General features: G+C 46.5%; 1 protein-coding gene across 3 annotated transcripts in view; it reads left to right on the top strand.

Annotated features, from left to right (window-relative positions):
* Positions 1–5,499: 5,499 nt before the first annotated feature.
* Positions 5,500–19,189, top strand: part of DDX11 (DEAD/H-box helicase 11) — a 33,590-nt gene continuing 19,900 nt past the window's right edge. For 2 of the 3 annotated variants that reach the window (XM_014841789.3, XM_044755797.2), the window contains exons 1-5: positions 5,858–5,992; positions 9,248–9,395; positions 15,022–15,270; positions 16,037–16,123; positions 16,362–16,516. In XM_014841789.3, the coding sequence (XP_014697275.3) occupies positions 5,943–5,992; positions 9,248–9,395; positions 15,022–15,270; positions 16,037–16,123; positions 16,362–16,516 (689 nt within the window). In that variant the 5' untranslated portion in view covers positions 5,858–5,942. Of the gene's footprint in view, positions 5,646–5,857; positions 5,993–9,247; positions 9,396–15,021; positions 15,271–16,036; positions 16,124–16,361; positions 16,517–19,189 lie in introns of those variants that run through there. The other variant, XM_070494015.1, reaches the window with a different exon arrangement.

Below are 19,189 nucleotides of genomic sequence, written 5' to 3'. Positions count from 1 at the left end.
TGTCAACTTGGCTGGGCCACAGTGCCAAAATATTTGGTCAAACATTATTCTGGGTGTTTCTGTGAAGGTGTTTTATAGATGAGATTAACATTTAAATCAGTGGACTTTGAGTAGAGCAGATTCTTCTCCATAATGTGGGTGGGCCTCATCCAATCAGGTGAAGACCTAATAGAACAAAGACTGACCTCCCCAGAGCTAGAAGAGATTCTGCCAGCACACAGCCTTTATATTGAACTTCAACTCTTCTCTGAGTCTCCAGCCTGCCGGCCTACCCCATTAAATTTTGGACTTGCCAAACCTCCAAAATCACATGAGCCAATTTCTTAAAATAAATCTATATATACACATCCTGTTGGTTCTTTTTCTCTGGAGAACCCTGACTAATACATATAATGTCCTCAAGGTTCATCCATGTTGTAGAATGCATAGAATTTTCTTTCATTTTAAGGCTGAATAATCTTCCATTATATGTGGATACCACATTTTGTTTATTCATTCATCAGTTGAACTCTTGGGTGGCAAACACTTTTTGGCTATTATGAATTTTGTGCCTATAAACATGGGTGTACAAATATCTGTTTGAATCCTGCTTTCACTTCTTTTGGGTATATACCCAGAAGTGGGATTGCCATACTGTTTTCCATAGTGGCTGCACCATTTTACATTCTCACCAGCAGTGCACAAGAGTTCCATTTTCCCCATGTCCTTGCTAACCTTTGTTATTTTCCATTTGTTTTTAAGTAGCAGCCATCCTAATGAGTGTGAGGTAGTGCCTCAGTGTGGTTTTGACTGCACTTCTCTAATGCTTAGCGATGTTGAGCATCATTGCATGTGCTTCTTGGCCATTTCTATATCTTCTTTGGAGAAATGTATATTCAAGTCCATTGCCCATACTTTAATTGTTTTTTTGTTTTGTTTTTGAGTTATAGAAGTTCTTTATATATTATAGATATTAGCCCTTTATCAGATATATGATTTGCAAATATTTTCTTCTATTCCGTAGGTTGCCTTTTCACTTCACTGATTGTATCTTTTGGTGCACAGAAGTTTTAAATTTTGTTGTAGTCCAGTTTATCTCTTTTTACTTTTGTTACCTGTGCTTTTGGTGTCATATCCAAGAAACCACTGCCAAATCCAACGTCATGAAATTTTTCCCCTATGTTTCCTTCCAAGAGTTTTATAGTTTTAATTCTTATGTTTAAATCCATTTTGAGTTAATTTTTATATATAGCGTAAGGTAAGGGTCTACCTTCATTCTTTTGCATGTGGATGCCTCCCTCCGTTTTTTTTTTTCTTATAACTATTCACTTCTTCAGAAAGTTTACCACTTACCATTGCTTTAGTGCCTTAACCCAGGGGTGATCAAATCCATATATGCAGCTCCTGCCTCTTTCCTGAACTCTAATCCCCCATTTCAAACACAACTGAATCTCTCACAGAGACAGTGAGATTGGGGCAGCCTGAAAATTCAGTTTGACTAATTAGATCAACCCATTACGTGAGGAAACAGAAGGTATGCCACTAGAGTGTGGCTTAGTGAGCGAAAGTAATATACACACTGGACACAGTAATCAAAGAAACTAACATTCAGAGATACAAATATTATTAGAGTGCATATTGCACTGTTCCAGAGAGAGGCACATGAGGTCTTGGGGATGGGAGCAATCTGGTCTCTAGAGAGGTGTTTTCTCTTTGGGGGCAGGCATATTTACTGGGACTTCCCCAGTGCCTAGGTAACGTTTCTCACTCAAATTCCTATGTTTTCCTTGTTCTGATTCTAAGCTCACCAAGCAATCTTCCAAATCACATTGTCTTCCCAAATAGGAAGAGATAAATGAGCTTATGCTCACTGGCAATGGCTCCTCTCTGAAGTAGTCCATTGGCACACATGTAAATTTAGTGATCACGGGTTTGTAGTGAGCCCGATAATTTCTGAGTTTACTAAGCTAATTCAGCTTCTGGACTGGTGCTCGGTCAATATTTATTGAATGAATGAATGCCAAAGCGAGGATACACCCTGGATAAGATGCCTTTGAGAGGCTCTGATCCTGCCTGTAACATGGATGACCTCCTCCCCCCCAACCTACACATTAATGTGTACTCCATCAAACTGCATAAATTTAAATATCACAAAAACAAAATTCACATTCCTCCTCAAAATGCACTATTAGTCTTGACCTCCTTATTTCTGCTCTTCCAATTGCCAAAGATCTAAATCTCCAAATTTGGTTCACAGTTAGTCAGGAGCGAACTTCACTTACTATTAGATTTTATTTATTTATTGTTAGGTTTATATCATAGCTATTTCTAAAGAGGACGTAAGGAAACATAATAAAAGCATAGGGACACTAAAACCAAACCCAATTAACAATAATAGTAATTATTAATAGCTAATAATAGCTAATAATTAATACTAATACTAAACTTCGTTGAGCTTTTATAATGTGGTATGCAAGGTGCTAAGCCCTTTATGTTACCAAGATTATCTCATTTATCCCACAAGAATCCTTTAAGGTAAATCCTGCTATTGTCTCCATTTTATAAGTGCGAAAACGGAGGTTCAAAGCTTACACACCTGCCAAAGTGACCCAGGTAATTAATAGTGGAGTGGGGATCTGAATCCGGGCAGTCTGACTTTACTAGGCATGTACTTAAAATTAGCAAGAAATAATGAGAAAGGGGAAAAAAAGAAAGTATCAAAAAATACTGGCCATTGAAAAACTAACACAATGCACAGCATTTAGCTCCGAGATTACTAGCGGCAAGGAAGAGTGCGTGATGGGTTAAATACTCTGACTGTCCAGGTACGGAAAGCATATCTGTACATAAGGAGAAAAATTTTTCCCCCTGGCCTTGAGTCTTAAGAGGAGTTTGTTAAGAAGGACTTTGAGTTAATTCAATGAATGGCATCATCTAAGGCTCTTTAGTAAGAAATGCAGAGGTGGTCCACATAAGGCTAACTTCTGATTTTACCTTTGGGACAAAGCCCAGAGTCTTACGTTGGGAGTGTTACTCTCTAAATATAACCCTTGGGTTGAGGATGAGGGAAGAGAGAGGTCCATGATCCAGGTTTACAGCCTGGTCTATTAACTGCTTCCATCCTCTCCGTTCCTATTGACACTCTTGAGGTCCAAGTCCCTATTGCATTGTCTGGTTTACTGCATAACCCAGCTTGTTTGCTTGATTCTGATCTCTCTGCCCTCCACACTGTCCTTCACGCTGCTGCTGGCTTAATATTCCCAAGGCATTGCTTTTCCAATTTCACTCTGCTGTTCAAAACGTTTTAGTGTCTTGCAAATGGCTTACAGTATGAAATCTAAACATCCTTTCTTGTTGTTTAAGGTCTTCTACAACCAGACCCCGACTTACCTTCGTGTCTTACCATCTTCTGTTCCTCCAATGCTGCTGCTTTTTTGTGAGGAAGATTGGCCCTGAGCTAACATCTGTGCCAGTCTTCCTCGATTTTGTATGTGGGATGCCGCCACAGCATGGCTGATGAGTGGAGTAGGTCTGCACCTGGGATCCAAATCCATGACCCCGGGCCACCAAAGCAGAGCATGTGGAACTTTAACCACTTGGCCACAGGGCTGGCCCCCCTCCAATGGTGCTTCTTAAACTAGAGGACTCATACCCTATGAGTGTGTGTGTGGAGGACGGAGGGGAGGACTTTGAAGTAACAGGCCCAAACCTAGTGTATCTTCTTGAAGTTCAAGTTTACCAGATGACAATTACTCTAATACATTTTTTATGCTACAACAAACATAGATGTTATGGAGTAGAATGCAACATGAATTTTAAAGTTAAAACTGAGGCATCAGAGACCTTGTCAGGATTTTGGTGGGCCACATTCCAAGACCCTGATGGGTATTAGTTGCCACCGTCTCCCCACGGTCCAGCCAGTGGTAGCTGGAAGTGCTAACTCTGGAATCAGCTTTTGTAAGTTTCCACCCCCAAGCTTTCACACAGCTTGAGACACTGGCTCCTCTCCCTGAAAGCCTTTCCTTCAAGTCCCAGCAACTGTCCCTAACATTCCTTGATCCTGCTGGGAAGTCACACAATTATCAATGTCATTCTGGGGGAGCACTTAGCATAAAATGCCCCCATTATCACTTCATAGAGCCATACTGTGATATTGTGGTGATAAAGGTGATTTTTGGAAAGTCCCTGGGTAACCTAAGGATGGGGCTCGTTGCCAGGGGAACAAACCCAGTGATTAGAGAGTTGGAATTTTTAGTCCTACCCCAAGACCTCCTGGGAGGGGAGGGGGGCTGGAGATTGAGTTCAAGCACCAATGGCCAATGAGTTAATCAATCATGCCTATGTAATGAAGCCTCCATAAAAACCCAAAAGGACTGGGTTCAGAAAGCTTCTAGGTTGGTGAACCTGTAGAAGTGCTGGGAGAATGGTGTGCCCAGAAGGCATGGGAGCTGTGCGCTTCTTCCCACATCCTTTGCCTCATGCATCTCTTTCATCTGGCTGTTCCTGAGTTATTGCCTTCTATAGTAAACTGGTGATCCAGTAAGTAAAATGTTTTCCTGAGTTCTGTGAGCCTCTCTAGCAAATTAATCGAACCCAAGGAGGGCATCATGGGAAACTCCCATCTATAGCTGTTAGGTGAAAAGCACAGGTGACAACCTGGACTTGCGATTGGCCTTGGAAGTCTCAGTCTTGTAGGACTGAGCCCTTAACCTGGGCTACAAGTTCTACAGTCAGTAATACAAGATCGAGCCCTTAATGTGGGATCTGATGCTGTTTCCAGAGTGTCCAAATTGAGTTGACTGCTTGGTGGTGTTGGAAAAAATACACATTGGACATACTCTGAGAAAAGCTCGTAGAGGTCATGTAGCCAATCCCCTCCATCGAACAAAGAACCCAAGTCTAGGGGATGTTAAGGTGATGTGTTTTGTCCTCCCAACTAGAAGGTGAGCTCCCTTAAGGCAAGGCTGGTGCTTTATCTTCTTTGTCCCCAAGGGTCGTGCCTGGCACAGAGTAGGAACAATTCACAAAGCTGCTTGTCTTCCAAAGTTCTTTCATTTTCATGATCTGAAGACAGGGAAGATCCTGCACAGCCCTGTTGAGGTGGGCAGGGCAGGTACCTTCCATTTTGGAAGTAAAATAACTTAGGTTCACACATATTAAGGCCTGACAAGAGCCGGGACTAGAACGCAGGTTTCCTGATTCTCGGCTACAGCATCTAGTTCCTCGCGTGTTTGGTAAATAATGGCGAATTTGATCAAGTCAAGCCAACTGTTGAGCACTTTTGAGTACATCTGGCGCTAGTTGACGAAGGCTCCATCACACATCCCTGTACCTGCATGGAAGGAAGAAGAAGGTACGGCGCTAAGCCCAGAGGCTGTGGTCAGGATACCTGACCACAAGGTCCGACCCTGGCAGGGCTCTTAACGCCAGAAAAAAAAAGAGACCCGCCCAGAGCCCGCCGCGCAAGCGCAGTGGCGTAAAAGGAGGAAACCACGCCCCTCCCAGGCTCTGGGTGCACACGCGCAGCGTCGTGGGGGCGTGGCAGCGCAGCACGCTCCGCCCTGGGCCGACGTTGACGGAGAGGAGCGCGGTTTCAAATTCAGCCACGTTCCACTGTGATTCCTCTGGGGCCGGGCCTCGGCGAGGCAGTCCTGCTGGCGAAGAGGGTGAGCGAAGTACTGCGTGGTGACACAGCTGCGGACGAAGAGGAGCGAGATGAGAAAGGGCAGACTCCGCTGGAAACGCAAATAGGGCGGAGGGGGCGGTGCTGTGTGGAAAGGGGCGGGGCGAGTCTTGAGCGGGAAAACTTTCCAGGGCTTGGGGGCGGGGCAAGCATTTGATTGACAGGCAAGGAACCAATGCAGGGGGATGGGGAGGCCGGCGGGGGCGGGACCTGCAGGTGAACTGGAGCGGTGCTTGGAGGAGTAGCTGGCACGCAGGAGGGGCTCTCAGGGCGCCCGGCTATGCTGTGCGCTCCTCATGGAGTGTCTGACGTACTGCTCACTACCGTGCTGTGAGTGTTCGCTGTTACCCAGCTCTCTTCTACAGATGAGGAAACTGAGGCCTAGGGATATTAACTTAAGGAAGAATACAGCTGGGATCCCAAACTGGGCAGTCTGAGCCCCTACTGCTGGCGGCCCTGCCCTGCCGCCCTTCGGGGAACCAGGGCGGAGCAGGGTCCAGTCAGGAGCGCCGGGTTGTTGGAGGAAGAGTCATGAAAGTGGCAGTAAAGGCCGGGACATGGCGGGCTTTTCCTGCGCAGTGCGGCGCTGGGGGCGGAGGCGGGGGTCCCGGCCGGGCCTCTGCTGTGTGAGCCTAAGGCCTTTGCGGAGCCTGCCGGCAGGAGAAATCTACGACAGCGGTGTCGGTCTGCACAGACTGACCGAGAAGCTTGATTTCTCAGTTTCAGCAGCCGGGACCAGGGTGCCGGCCTGCCTGGCGGGGGCGCCTGCTTGCTGTGTCCTCACGTGGCCGAGCTCGCTCCCGTGTATCAGGGCGCCGGTCCTTATAAAGATGAGGCCCCATCTAATGACTGCGTTCACTCTTTTCCTCTGTAGTTAGTTTAGTCTTTCCTGAAAGCCCTGTCTCCACCCGCGGGCCCACCCCGCCCCGCCCATTAGGCTTTAACGCGTGGACTCGGGGAGGGCGACCCAGTCCAGTCTGCAGCAAAAGTTACACCCGAGTAAATAACGAGTGGTAGTTGGAGAGTGGAGGAAGCGAACGCTTCGTCCCGCTGCGGCCCTGCGGCTTCCGCGGCGCCCCCGCCGTCGGGGCGCTGGAGTGGCCGTGCGGCGGGTGCCTCGGCGCTGCGGGAGCCCGGGGAGGGCTGTGCGGGGCGCGTGGTCGTCCTCCACACGGCCGAGCTGGAGGAGCAGACACACCGACGTCCTTAGCAGCGCTGAGTGCATCCGTTATTCATGGCTCATCTAACCCTTCTTCAAGTTACGGCTTAGCTTGTGCTGCTTCTAGGGTAGTGAGATCCACAGGGAAGGGAAATAACGATTGCTTTTGTTCTGTCTCCTTTCGAGTTGTCATGCTAAAGTTTGGCAACCGGTCTTTTCGCCCTCGTTGGCCTGATGGGAGGAAGCGGGCTGAAAGACAGAGCTCAGGGGCTTGGAGGTCTGGCAGGTGTGTGTTCAGACCTTGCTGGACCTCCTCTCCCTACACCTTTGAAGAACAGAAACCCCCTGCAGCCCGTGTCAAGCTGGCTATTCATTCATTCATCCGACTTTTGTTGCATACCTTCTAGGTGCCAAAGCACCTGTCCTGAGTGCTAGGGGCAGTGAAGAACAAGCCAGGCAAGGTTCCTCCTTTTTGCAGCTTATATTCCAGTGAGGGAGGACAGTAAGTAAAATAAGTTCAGATAGTGCTAAGAGCTATGAAGAAATTGAGTACAGGGTAGGGAGATAAAAGAGTGAGTTAAAGCAGAGTGGCGTGTATGTGTGTGTGTTTGAGCGGGGGCATGCGGGTGGTATGTGACCACTATAGGGTGGCGGATAGAGAGAGAGAGGCTTCTCTGAGGAGGTGAGCTGCATCCTAAGTATTGAGGACTCGTCATTCCCCAGGCAGGAGGGGGACAGCACGTGCAAGGCCCGAGCTGATTAGATTAGGCTGAGCCCCTCAGCAGACCGTCTGAAGGCTGACCAGTGCTCTTTCTTGAGGAGATGCTGATGAGATTTTTCTCTTGGGATTTACAACGAGGAAACATGAAAAGAATTTTCCTTTGGCGCTAGGAGCTGAAGCTAAAAGGTAGAGGTGGCTGAAGAGGCCATGTGCCGGCTGAAGTTTGGGTAATGAGAGGCTGAGAGTAAGGAAGCAGAGCAAGTACTGGCTCCATCCGGCACGTGACTGGGGAGGAGAATGGAAATCCATGGGTATTGACTTGCTGGCGAGGTTCCTGGAGCTGTCTTGAAATCTGAACTACTTTGTACTTCTAGTCTGCAAGACGTCCCGCTCTGTCACCAGCTTCGGTTCTTGGTTTTTCTAGATCGTCTCAATTCGTAATCTCTCAATATGTATCTTTTCAGTAAATCTCTCTTCGACTTATGCTAGTTATCTCCTGCAGCCAGGTGAATTTGACTAAAACAGAGCCATGTGGACCTGGGTTTGGATCCCTGGTTCTCCTCTTACTAGCTGAGACTTTGAACAATTCTTTAATTTCTGTAAGCATCAGTAGCCAATAACCGTATCCTTACAGCGTCATACAGATGAAATGAGGTGATAAAAGGGCCTGGAGAGTGTAGAATGCATAGGAGGTGCGCGGAATTGGTTACTTCTTCTTCCCCGCAGGTTTTAATGGTTTTCGATCACCTGCCTCCCTCTCAGTGTTGAATTGTCCTCGTTCTTGTAAGTCACCCCCCCTTACAGTTACCCCTCCACCTCGCCTGTCATTTTAACTGGAACTGAGGAACATCGTGGCAGCTACCTTCGCCTCCTAAGTGATTGACACTGTCACAAGTCTTATCGAGGCCAGTTACATAGCAAAGATGTAACTGGGTTTTAGATTTATTAATATTTGTACTTAGAAGAGATGGGCCTGCTAAACAGCTTGAAGCAGTGACTTCCAATGAGAGAGTGTGGGAACCAGGATGGGAGAGTCAGTCCTCCAAATGGTGATTAGAGGAGAAAGGGTATGCAAAAGCTCTCAGAGAAGTTAGGTTCAGAAGAGGAGAGAAAAGATGAGACGACGCAGCAGAGCAGTTTCTCTTAGACCTTGGCCTGGCAGGGAAGAGAAACGCTGAGGGCTCAGTATTGGGAAGCTCTTCCCGCCAGGGCTGGGTCCCTGTCAAGGGAGCTCTCCCAGTCTGGAGCCAGACAGGAAGCTCTAATTTCTTGAGGCTGAAAAAGTTTTAGGAGGCAGCTCTGGTTTGTACTGGAAATGGAGGCGAGGGTGAACTAAGAAGCCAGCTAAAGCTGTCTGTAAAAGTGGGATGTATGCGTTCAACTGTGCCATGTGGAAAAGCAGTCCTTGGACTTCTCTGCCTCTGTGTTGTGACTTTGCAGGCCTTCACAATAGGGTAAAGTGAAGCAGTTTTGTCCTGCAAAGGCTACATTGTGAGATGTGAGGAAAGAATGCTGCAGAAGTAATTACAAGCAACAACTTCAGTCCCGGAGCACAGGTCTTGGAGAGGAAAGCTCCAAAGCTCTCTAGAGGCCTTAGGAAGGTGTCCAGGCAGCAAAGGCATCCCGGGTCAAGTGGCAGGGGGTTTCTGTCTGGGAGCTTTCCCGGGCTGCATTCTGCTACAGCCGTCTTTTTTTTCCCTCCTAGGACCATGGCTAATAAAACCCCGGAAGTTGGTGACATCCATTTCCCTTTTCCCTTCACACCGTATTCCATCCAGAAGGACTTTATGGCAGAGCTATACCAGGTGTTGGAGGCTGGCAAGATTGGGATATTTGAGAGTCCAACCGGCACTGTAAGTATGAATCGTCGGGCCCAAGAAGGGTCTTGGGAGCCCTGATTACAACAAATTAGGGGCAGCTTAGCATGCTTGTTTGCTTGTGCAGAGATTTTCATGGTGTGACGTTGGGCAAAGTAGTTCTGTCAGTTTATCTTTCTGAGTGCTAGGCACTTCGCTCTATTAAGTTGTTAAACACAGCCCCAGGGTCTGAGAAGAGTTAGGTAAATGCAAATGAGAATTTGAGTGACAGTGGAAACCATGACCCATAGCACTGAAACTTCTCAGATTTCTCAGGCACACAATTACTGCCATATTGAGCAACATAGAAATTACTTTGGTTTATTCAAAGATTAAACATACTGGTTTGGTCTCCAGGAATTAGGTTACTGAGTGCTGGAGGGGTCCAATCAAGGGCCTCTAATTCCTTCCTGGCCTGGAATGAGGGAGGATTTACTACAGGCCGGCCATTGAGGATTATTCTGGCTGTGCTGACCCGTTTCCACTTCTCTTGTGCACTTTATTACCTTTTCTAGCAAGTACTGTGTGAGAGTGAAATACGCATGTTGACATGAAGGTACCGCAGCAAAGCTGGGCCTCCTGGAGGATAAGGACCTTGTGCTCCTCACCTCTGTCCCTGTCATTTAGCAGAGCTTGGCAGGTTTAGCCCAGAGGAAGCTCTTAATATGCGTGTGTTGAGTGAGTGAATAAAAGAAAGTGACTCGTCCCTATTCTCTCACTTGCCGATGGAAGCGTGTCACTCTCTCTGAAGATGACACGGTCTCGTGGGACAGAAGAGTGCAGACTGGAGTACTCCGTTGTCCCGTTTTGTTCTTTCATATACAGTGAGTGGGAGGGAATAAGTCCTGCCAGTTAACAAAATGTGGGTGATGAATATAACATGCAGAGTATTTTGTGCTTTAAATAGTATTCTACTAGCCTTCTTACCTTCCATTTAAACCCAGGGCAACATGACTTCTTCCCCTACCAACCCACTGAAATATTTTTGAGGGTCAGTAATGACTTCCCAGTTAACAGATTCTGATATTTCGGGTCCTTACCCGACCACTCTGTAACTTGTGCTCTTGTTGAACATATCCTCCTCCTTTGTTTAAAGTAATATACGAATTTTCTTTTTGAAACTTTACTCTTTTTTTTGTTTTAAGATTTTATTTTTCCTTCTTCTCCCCAAAGCCCCCCGGTGCATAGTTGTATATATTTTTAGTTATGGGTCCCTCCAGTTGTGGCATGTGGGACGCTGCCTCAGCATGGCCTGATGAGTGGTGCCATGCCTGCACCCAGGATCCGAACCTGCGAAACCCTGGGCTGCTGAAGCAGAGCGTGTGAACTTAACACTCGGCCACGGGGCCAGCCTCACAAAATTTAATCAAAGAATAATGCTTGTTATTTAAAAAGTCTAATTTATCAAACTTGGTTCCTTGGGAAGCACTTTTAATTCTTTTAACTGTTTCTTAAGAAATATGCTTGTATAGCATGTTTTGAAATTATAAGCTTATGTTGCTATTTCTTGGTTTATTGATTTTAATCACTGGTACCTTTCCCTATTGGTAGATAAGATACAGCTTTCCTACCATCTCTTTTCTCACCCTCTCCCCATCCTCCCAATATATATATTAAAAGTTTTAGTCTCTGCTAAGTCAGTATGCTATGATTATTTTTTTTTTGAACAATTTTTTTGTTTTTCTAGAATTATTAATTGCCTCTTAAAAGTTTTAGTTTTTACTATACCTGTGCCAGTTCCTCTCACACCATCCGGTGGTCTCCCGATACGATATTCCATACATAAAATTACTGCCTTGGGCTGCCATAACAAAATATCATAGACTGGGTGGCTTAAACGACAGGAATTTATTTTCTCACAGTTCTGGAGGCCGGGAAGTCCAAGATCAAGTTTTCAGCAGGCTCTGGTTTCTGGTGAGGACTCTTCTTGGCTTGCAGATGGCTGCCTTCTCTCTGTGTCCTCACGTGGCGGGGAGAAAGAGATCTTTGATGTGTCTGCTCTTTTTATAAGGATGCCGGTTCTAGCAGAATCAGCGCTCCCTGTTATGACCTCATTTAACTTAATCACATCTTAAAGGCCCTTTCTCCAGTACAGTCACATGGTGGGTGGGTTAGGGTTTCAACATATGAATTTTGCGGAGACACAGTTCAGTCCATAGTGATTATCAATTCCATTTTACCCCGGAGACTTCCTTCTTGAAGTCCTCCATCCTTTTGCTCTAATCTGAATGAGTCGCTCCTTAGACCTACTTCACAGCTATTGTCGTGGATTTCCCTTCTCTCCTTTAAAAAAATAGCTTTATTAAGTATAATTGATGTATAATAAAATGTACCCCTTTAAGTCTACAAGTTCAATGTTTTGACGTAAGGAAACACTCATGACCACCACCACAATCAAGATGCAAAACATTTCCATTGCCCCAAACAGTTCCTTGTGCCTCTTGGCAGTGGGTCCTTGCTGCTGTTCCCCCACTGCCACCCCACCTCACTCCAGTCCCTGGCAGTCATTGATCCACTTTCTGTTCCTGTAGATTCATTTTATCTGTCTAGAATTTCCTGGTACTCTTTTGTGTCTGGCTTCTTTTGCTCAGCCAGCCTAATATTTTTAGGATTCATCCATGTTGTTATGTGTATTCTTTCCTCATTTTTTCTGTGTTGGATTCTCTGTTTCCTGGATTCCGTATCTTCTTGGTTCACTTCCTTGTTTTGGTAGAGAATGTTCCTGAGAAGAGTTGTGTAGGAGGTAAGTATTTGAGACTTTACTGGTCTGAAAAGATATTGATTCTACCTTTTCACTTGATTGATATTGATGGTTTGGTTGGGTATATAATTCTAGCTTCAAAACAATCTTCCTTCACGATTGCCCCTCTAGTTTCATTGATGCTATTGAGAAGTCCAGCGGCAGTTTGCAGTTAGTCCTTCGTGAGCTGACCCCACCCCACCCTCCAGAGAGCCCAGAACCTTGTCTTTGCTCCTTGTGTTCTGAAGTCTCGTGTCGATGGGCCTGGTGTGCGTGTGGTTAATTCCTTGTGCCGGCCTTTCCATCTGGGCTGCCACCTTTCAGTTCTGAGACATTTTCTTGTATTTGATAGTAATCTTCCTGTGCTCCCATTCATTGGGTTTTGGACTCCCTGGTTAATCCTGTAATTATGTTTTCTTCTAATTGCCCATCTCTTTGGGCACCCTGGTTTGTTTTTTATTTTAAATTCTACTTTCTTGAGATTTCTTTTAACTTTATTGCCCAGTCTTTCTATTCAGTTTATTTCTGCTATCATATCTTTAATATTTAAGAACTTGTTCTTATTCTCTGATTTCTTTCAAGATTTTAATTTCTTTAATGATTTTTTATTGAGGTATAATTTACATATAACATTATATAAGTTTCAGATGTACAACAGAATGATTCAATATTTGTATACATTGTGAAATGATCACACCAGTAAGTCTAGTTAATATCCATCACTGTATAGTTACAAATTTTTTTTCGTTGTATGAGAACTTTTCAGATTTACTCTCTTAGTAACTTTCAAATATGCAATACAGTGTTATTAACTGTAGTCACCAGGCTGTACATTACACCACCAGGACTTATTTATTTTATAACTAGAAGTTTGTACCTTTTGACCACCTCACCCAATTTGCCCTCCCCTCAACTCGGCAACTATCAATCTGTTCTCTGTATCTGTGAGCTCGCTTTTTTTTAGATTCCACGTATAATTGAGATCATATGGTATTTGTCTTTCTTCGTCTGACTTAGTTCACTTAGCGTAATGCCCTCACGATCCATCCATGTTGTCGCAAAAAGCGAGATTTCCTTCTTTTTTTTTTTTCTCTGACTTTTAAAAATAGCATCCTGTTTTTGTTTCATGGAAATAACTGTCTGAGACTATCAATTATAGTAGTATTTTGAAGCTTTTTCCCAGGGTTGTGTGTTTTGTTGGAAGCTTTTCCTTGGATGTCTGGCTGTCTTCTGTTGGGGTTCAAGAAAAAGCCACTACAAGAATGAGTGAAAGGCCTGTGGTGCAGCCTGGCTTGGGGACTGAGGGGCTGGGCCTCTCTTGGGGCCTCCAGTTGTCAGTGTCAGTAGGATTTTCCTGGAACCATTCAGTGTTTCCAGAGAGGGCTCCATTAAACTCTTGCCTCATGGATCCAAGCCTGACAGCCAGTGTTCCTGAGGGTGTCCTGGGGAGGTGGCCTCAGCTGTAGTCTTTCACTTAATGCCCTGCTCTCAGCCCGGCCCTCTCTCCCCTCTTCACTTGACCTGTTCTCTCTGGGGCTCTCCTGGCTCACCTCCCCCAGAGAATAAACTTTCTGTCTTCTTTGAGGAGTGGGATGCAACCTGGGGATCTAATCATTCTTTAAAAGAATTTCAGTTAATCCCTTGGTTTGCAGCACCATGCCGCAGCCCTGCAGGTTTTGGGGTGTTTCTGTGGGGGAACTGGGAGATCTCCGAGGGCCGCTAGGCTCAGTGTCCTTTACTCTGCTAAGTCTGTTCCATTTCTCTGCTTTCCGTTACTATCACTTCTTCCGCTTTCTTTATGGCTGTAAGCCTCTTTATTCCTTTAGTGTAATTTTAGCGTTTTTGGAAGAGGACAGACGAGCACGTGTTCTTTCTACCTCGTTTACCTGAAGGCGCGTCTCCTCCCTCCTCTCTTTTTCCGTCTCAGCCCTCTGCCCATCCCGTGCATCCTCTTCCTCTGCTCAGCCCTTCATGGTTGGCCTCTTCTCCTTGTTGTGTGCCTCAGTTACCCTTCACACTCTGATGTCTTCTAAGTCCCACCCCAATAGAGCTCTTTATTTGTTGTTGGATGCTCTGCGATCCCCCCTAGGTTAAGCAGGCTCGGAGAGCTCACTGCCTGGACCAGAGGTGTTGTCCCCTCCAGAGACTCACCGGAGCTGAATCGCCCTTTGGACACCAGCAGCAACTGCCCTGTGAACCTCACTGTGGGAGCTTCTCTAGAAGGACTGTGTTAATCTGCTTGGGCTGCCATAACAGAGTCCCACAACAGAAATTCATTCTCTCAGTGTCACCTTCTGAGACACTGGGGTTTAGGACTTTGAATTTTTGTGGGGGACAGTTCAACCCATAACAAGGACCCACAGGGAAAATTCTAGTCTTTAAGTCAAGAATTGTGTTCTCCAGGGTGATGGGTTTGCTTTACAAGATTTTGAACGCTGGGAGTCACAGGACTGATGGTGTTCTTTCTGCACACTGGCTGCATTGAAGTGTAGAGCCAAATGTGGCTTTCTCTCAGCAGGTAGACAGGATTTTATGTATGCGTCACTTGGCCTTAATTCTTTTTTGGGGCTATTATTTAATTTCTCACCTTCTTCTAATTATGTTAACTTGTAGTACTTATATGTAACCTGATGAGCCACTGTAAATACTTTTAGGAACGGTGTGCTGTGTAATTAAATACATAGCTTCATTATCTTCTCCCTTTTTCCTATTTTTCCTGGCTACTCTCTCGCTAATTCCTCCCTTTCTTTCCCAGGCTGGTCTTCAAGCACACTTTCCTATAGAAAGTCAGACCTTCCTTGTAGGCTTTATTAAAATGGGAAAGCTTGTTTGGGAAGCTTTGTTTTCTGTTCTGTATTTCTGAAAACGTTTTCCTTCCTATAGGGAAAATCCCTAAGTCTTATTTGTGGGGCCCTTTCCTGGCTCCGTGACTTTGAAGAGAAGAAACGTCAACAGGAGGCTCGTCTCCTTGAAACGGGAACTCTTCTCTTAAATGTCGGGAAGGACCAGCCCTCGTCTCTCTCATCCTCCTGCCAAGAGACCCCAGATATCCTGAGGCCTGCTGGGGAACCTGACTGGGTTGCTCAGTTCGTGCAGAAGAAGGAAGAAAGGGACTTGGTGGACCGCCTCCAGGTAGGATCCGGGGGGAATGATTATGATTTGGGGTTGATGCTGAGATTGACGTGTCATATGTGCTCTGCCTTTGCTCTTCTGTTGGCTTTCTTGAATCAGTGGTGCACACTTGCTTTTTCTTTCTTTCTTCCTCCCTTCCTCCCTACCTCCCTCCCTCCCTCTTTCCTTCCTTCCTTTCTTCCCTCCCTCCCTCCCTCCCTCTCCCCCGCACCGATCTAACATCTGCGCCAGTGGTCCTCTACTTTGTCTGTGGGATGCCACCACAGTGTGGCTTGACGAGCTGTGTGTGGGTCTGTGCCCAGGATCCAAACCTGAGAATCCCGGGCTGCCAAAGGGGAGCGCATGAACTTAACCACTAAGCCACCAGGCCAGCACCCCTTACTGTCTTTTTTAAGCTGATGTCAACAGGCCTTCTCTAGACAAGGGGTTGGTCAAGGTTCCCATTCATTACCCATCTGGGAAAGGAACCTCACTGTTGCTATTGGCAACATGGTTCAGCAGCTGGAAGCTCAGTTAAGGAATGAATTTGATTGAGGGTGTGTGGCTTTGGGAGGGAGAACACAGACTTCCTGCAGTGAGTGGCGAGGCTAGGACCTGTCGAGCTTCAGGGCCTGGTGATGAGATGCTTTAGCACCCTGAGTGTGGGCCTGGAGATGGAGAACTGCCCTGTGTGAAGAGGCCCTGGGCTGAGCGCCCCAGACTCTTGAAGAAAGGCCCGGTTTGGGGCTTCCTACAGGAGTTTCCTTTATGGCCACTTCCTCTTTAGGAGGAGCGGGTTAGGAGGAGAAAGCGAGAAGAACGCCTGCGGCAGATCCGCCACAATGCACAGCTCAAGCATGCAGCCAAGCGCGTGGTGAGTGTCCTCTCCTGGAGTGGCCGGGATGTTGTCCAGGCAGTGTCATGTGGCTTGGTCCTCGTAGTGTCTCTTCTTTGGGGAGTGGCCCAGACCTCAGTGTCCTCTCCCTGACCCCCACTGGCTAAATTCTCCACCACTCTGAGGCTGCCTCCAGCAAGGAGGTGGGGGCACCAGTACTGAGATATCTTTGCTTTTCCCATCTGCAATGCTTCCCCATCTGCAATGCTGTATACAGAGACAAGAAGAAGAAGAAACTGAGCGCCTCCTCCGCCTCAGCCGAGAGATGCTGGCAGGGGGACCAGGGGCGGAGCAGCTAGAGCAGCTAACTGGGGAGGAGGAGCTGGTCCTCGCAGAGTACGAGAGTGATGAGGAGAAAGGAACAGCTAGTGGGTAAGACAGCACTTCCTCACCCACTGCCCTGCCCAGGTCTGCATGGGGGCTCCCAGGGAGGCAGCTCCTTCCCTTGTGCCCAGAGAGGGGCAGGCTTCTTTGTCACTCTGAGGCATCTGAAGGGATGGAATGCTGGCCACCTGCCCCTTTCTCTCAGCCAGGCTCCTCCTTAAGGTGCATAAATGATGATGACGGTGAAAGCCAGCCTCCTCTCTATGCGGGGCACTTCACAAGTATCAACTCTGTTATCCTCATCAATGATATTTGTGTCTCCACTGTACGCTCAAGGAAACCGCGGCCCAGAAAGATGCTCTGCCTTGGCCGAGGCCATGAGGCCAGGAAGGGGAGCTGAGACTTGAACCCAACTGGTTTGCCTCTAGATCTCATGCTCTCAGCCACTAAACCAAATGGTGTAAAGTTTATGACATAAACCATCAAGGTATCCTTAGCCAAGTTTTTCTTTTCATCTTAAGGCTTCTGTTGGCCCAGATGTCTAGGTTTTTAATTTATGGGCCATAACCTCCTGGGTGGGCTAGAAAACCCGGGAGAGAACAGCTAGGATCCCTGGACCACACTGCCCATCATGAGGGCCTCCTTTTTCATTCACGCTGTAGTTTCACAAATGCCCTTGGGTGTCTGCTCCAGGTGTGGCACATTGCCAGAGGCTGTGGGTATCGAGCTGAATAAGACAGACATGAGCCCTGCCCTCAGAGAGCTTGCATTTAGTGGAGGGAGCAGACAGTAAGCGTGAAGACAGATAGCCTTATTGGAATTAGCACATTTACCTATGAGGGAAATAAAACAGGATAAAGTGGGTAGAGTAGGGGCTGCACCTCCAGGTAGAGAAGTCAGGAGGGACCCTCCGAGGAGGTGACATTTGAGCCAAGACCTGAAGGATGAGAAGGAGCCATCATGAAAGACCTGGGAGAAGAGAGTTCTAGTCAGAGGCCTGCGAGTGTGGTGGTCTGGAAACAGAAGCGGGTTTGGTGTGTTTGAAGGACAGAAAGAAGGCCTAGGTGCCAAGCAGAGTGGATGAGGAAGAGAGAGAAAGAAGAGGCCGAAGATGAGGCAGCTGTCAGTTTCTTTGGACCTCATGGGCCACCCAGGGGTTTGGCTGCTGGTCTCAGGGAGGCTGTGGGAAGTTTCATGCAGGGGAGTGATGTGATCTGATTTGGGCATTAAAAGCTCATTACAGCCTTGAAGTTCAGTGGTTCTTCCCCAAAGGCATGAGTGCTCCTACAGATCATCCCTCTCAGGCCGCCAGTTTGGAATAAGTCTTTCTGGCTCCTCAAAAGATGACTCCAGGTCCCATGTGTCCCATGTTCTCGTTGACACCCTGTGTGTCTGGAGTGTAACTCCAAGGCCTGAAACCCTCCGTCAGCTGTCTCCTGAAGGATGAATCCACACTCCTTCAGTCTGTCTGCCAAGCACCTTCGAACTTGGCTGCCACCTCTAACTTCACACCCAGCGTCCCAGCTTTATTGAGATATAATTGACATACAACATTGCATAAGTTTAAGGTGTACAACGTGATGATTTGATATATGTATACGTTGCAGAATGATCACCACTATAAAGTTAGTTAATACATCCATCACCTTAGTTACCATTTGTGTGCACGTGTGCACGCATGCGTGTGTGTGTGTCTGGTGAGAACTTTTGAGATCTACTCTTAGCAACTTTCAAGTACACAGTAGACTGCTGGTAATTATAGTGGTCGTACTGCACATTGTACATTAGACCCCCAGAACTTATTCATCCTATAGCTGCAAGTTTTTACCCTTTGACCACTTCCACTCATTCCCCCTCGCCACCTCAGCCTCCACCAATCTACTCTGTTTCTACAAGTTTGGGTTTTTAGATTCCACACATGAGATCATACAGCGTTTGTCTTTCTCTGACTTATTTCACTTAGCGTAATGCCCTCAAGGTTCATCTATATTGTCGCAAATGTCAGGATTTCCTTCTTTTTTATGACTGAATGATATTCCACTGTTTGTGTATGTGTGTGTATATATATATATCTGCATATACACACACGTAGATACCACATTTTGTTTATCTGTTCATCTGTCATTGGACACTTAGGTTGTTTCCATGTCTTGGCTATTGTGAATAATGCTGCAATGAACATGGGGACTCACCTGTCTCTTTGAGAGAGTGATTTCGTTTCCTTCGCATAAATACCCAGAAATGGGATTGCTGGATCATATGGTAGTTCTACTTTTAATTTTTTGAGGAACCTCCATACTAGTTTCCATAGTGGCTGCACCAGTTTGTTCCCACCAAGAGTGCACCAGGGTTCCCTTTTCTCCACATCCTTGCCAGCATTTATTAGCTCTTATCTTTTTGTGTGTGTGTGTGACGAAGATTGGCCCTGAGCTAACGTCTATTGCCAATCTTCCTCTTTTTTTGCTTGAGTAAGATTAGCACTAAGCTAACATCTGTGCCAATCTTCCTCTATTTTGTATGTGTAATGCTGCCACAACATGGCTTAAGGAGTGGTGTCTAGGTCCACACCTGGGATCCGAACCCATGAACCCTGGGCCGCCTAAGCGGAGGGTGTGAACTTAACCACTGCACCACTGGGCTGGCCCCTCTTGTCTTTTTGATAATAACCATCCTAACAGGTGTGAGGTGATTTCTCATTGTGCTTTTGATTTGCGTTTCCCT

Source organism: Equus asinus, chromosome 22, assembly GCF_041296235.1.
Source record: "Equus asinus isolate D_3611 breed Donkey chromosome 22, EquAss-T2T_v2, whole genome shotgun sequence".
NCBI lineage: Eukaryota > Metazoa > Chordata > Mammalia > Perissodactyla > Equidae > Equus > Equus asinus.
This window is presented reverse-complemented; position numbering and strand designations above follow the sequence as displayed.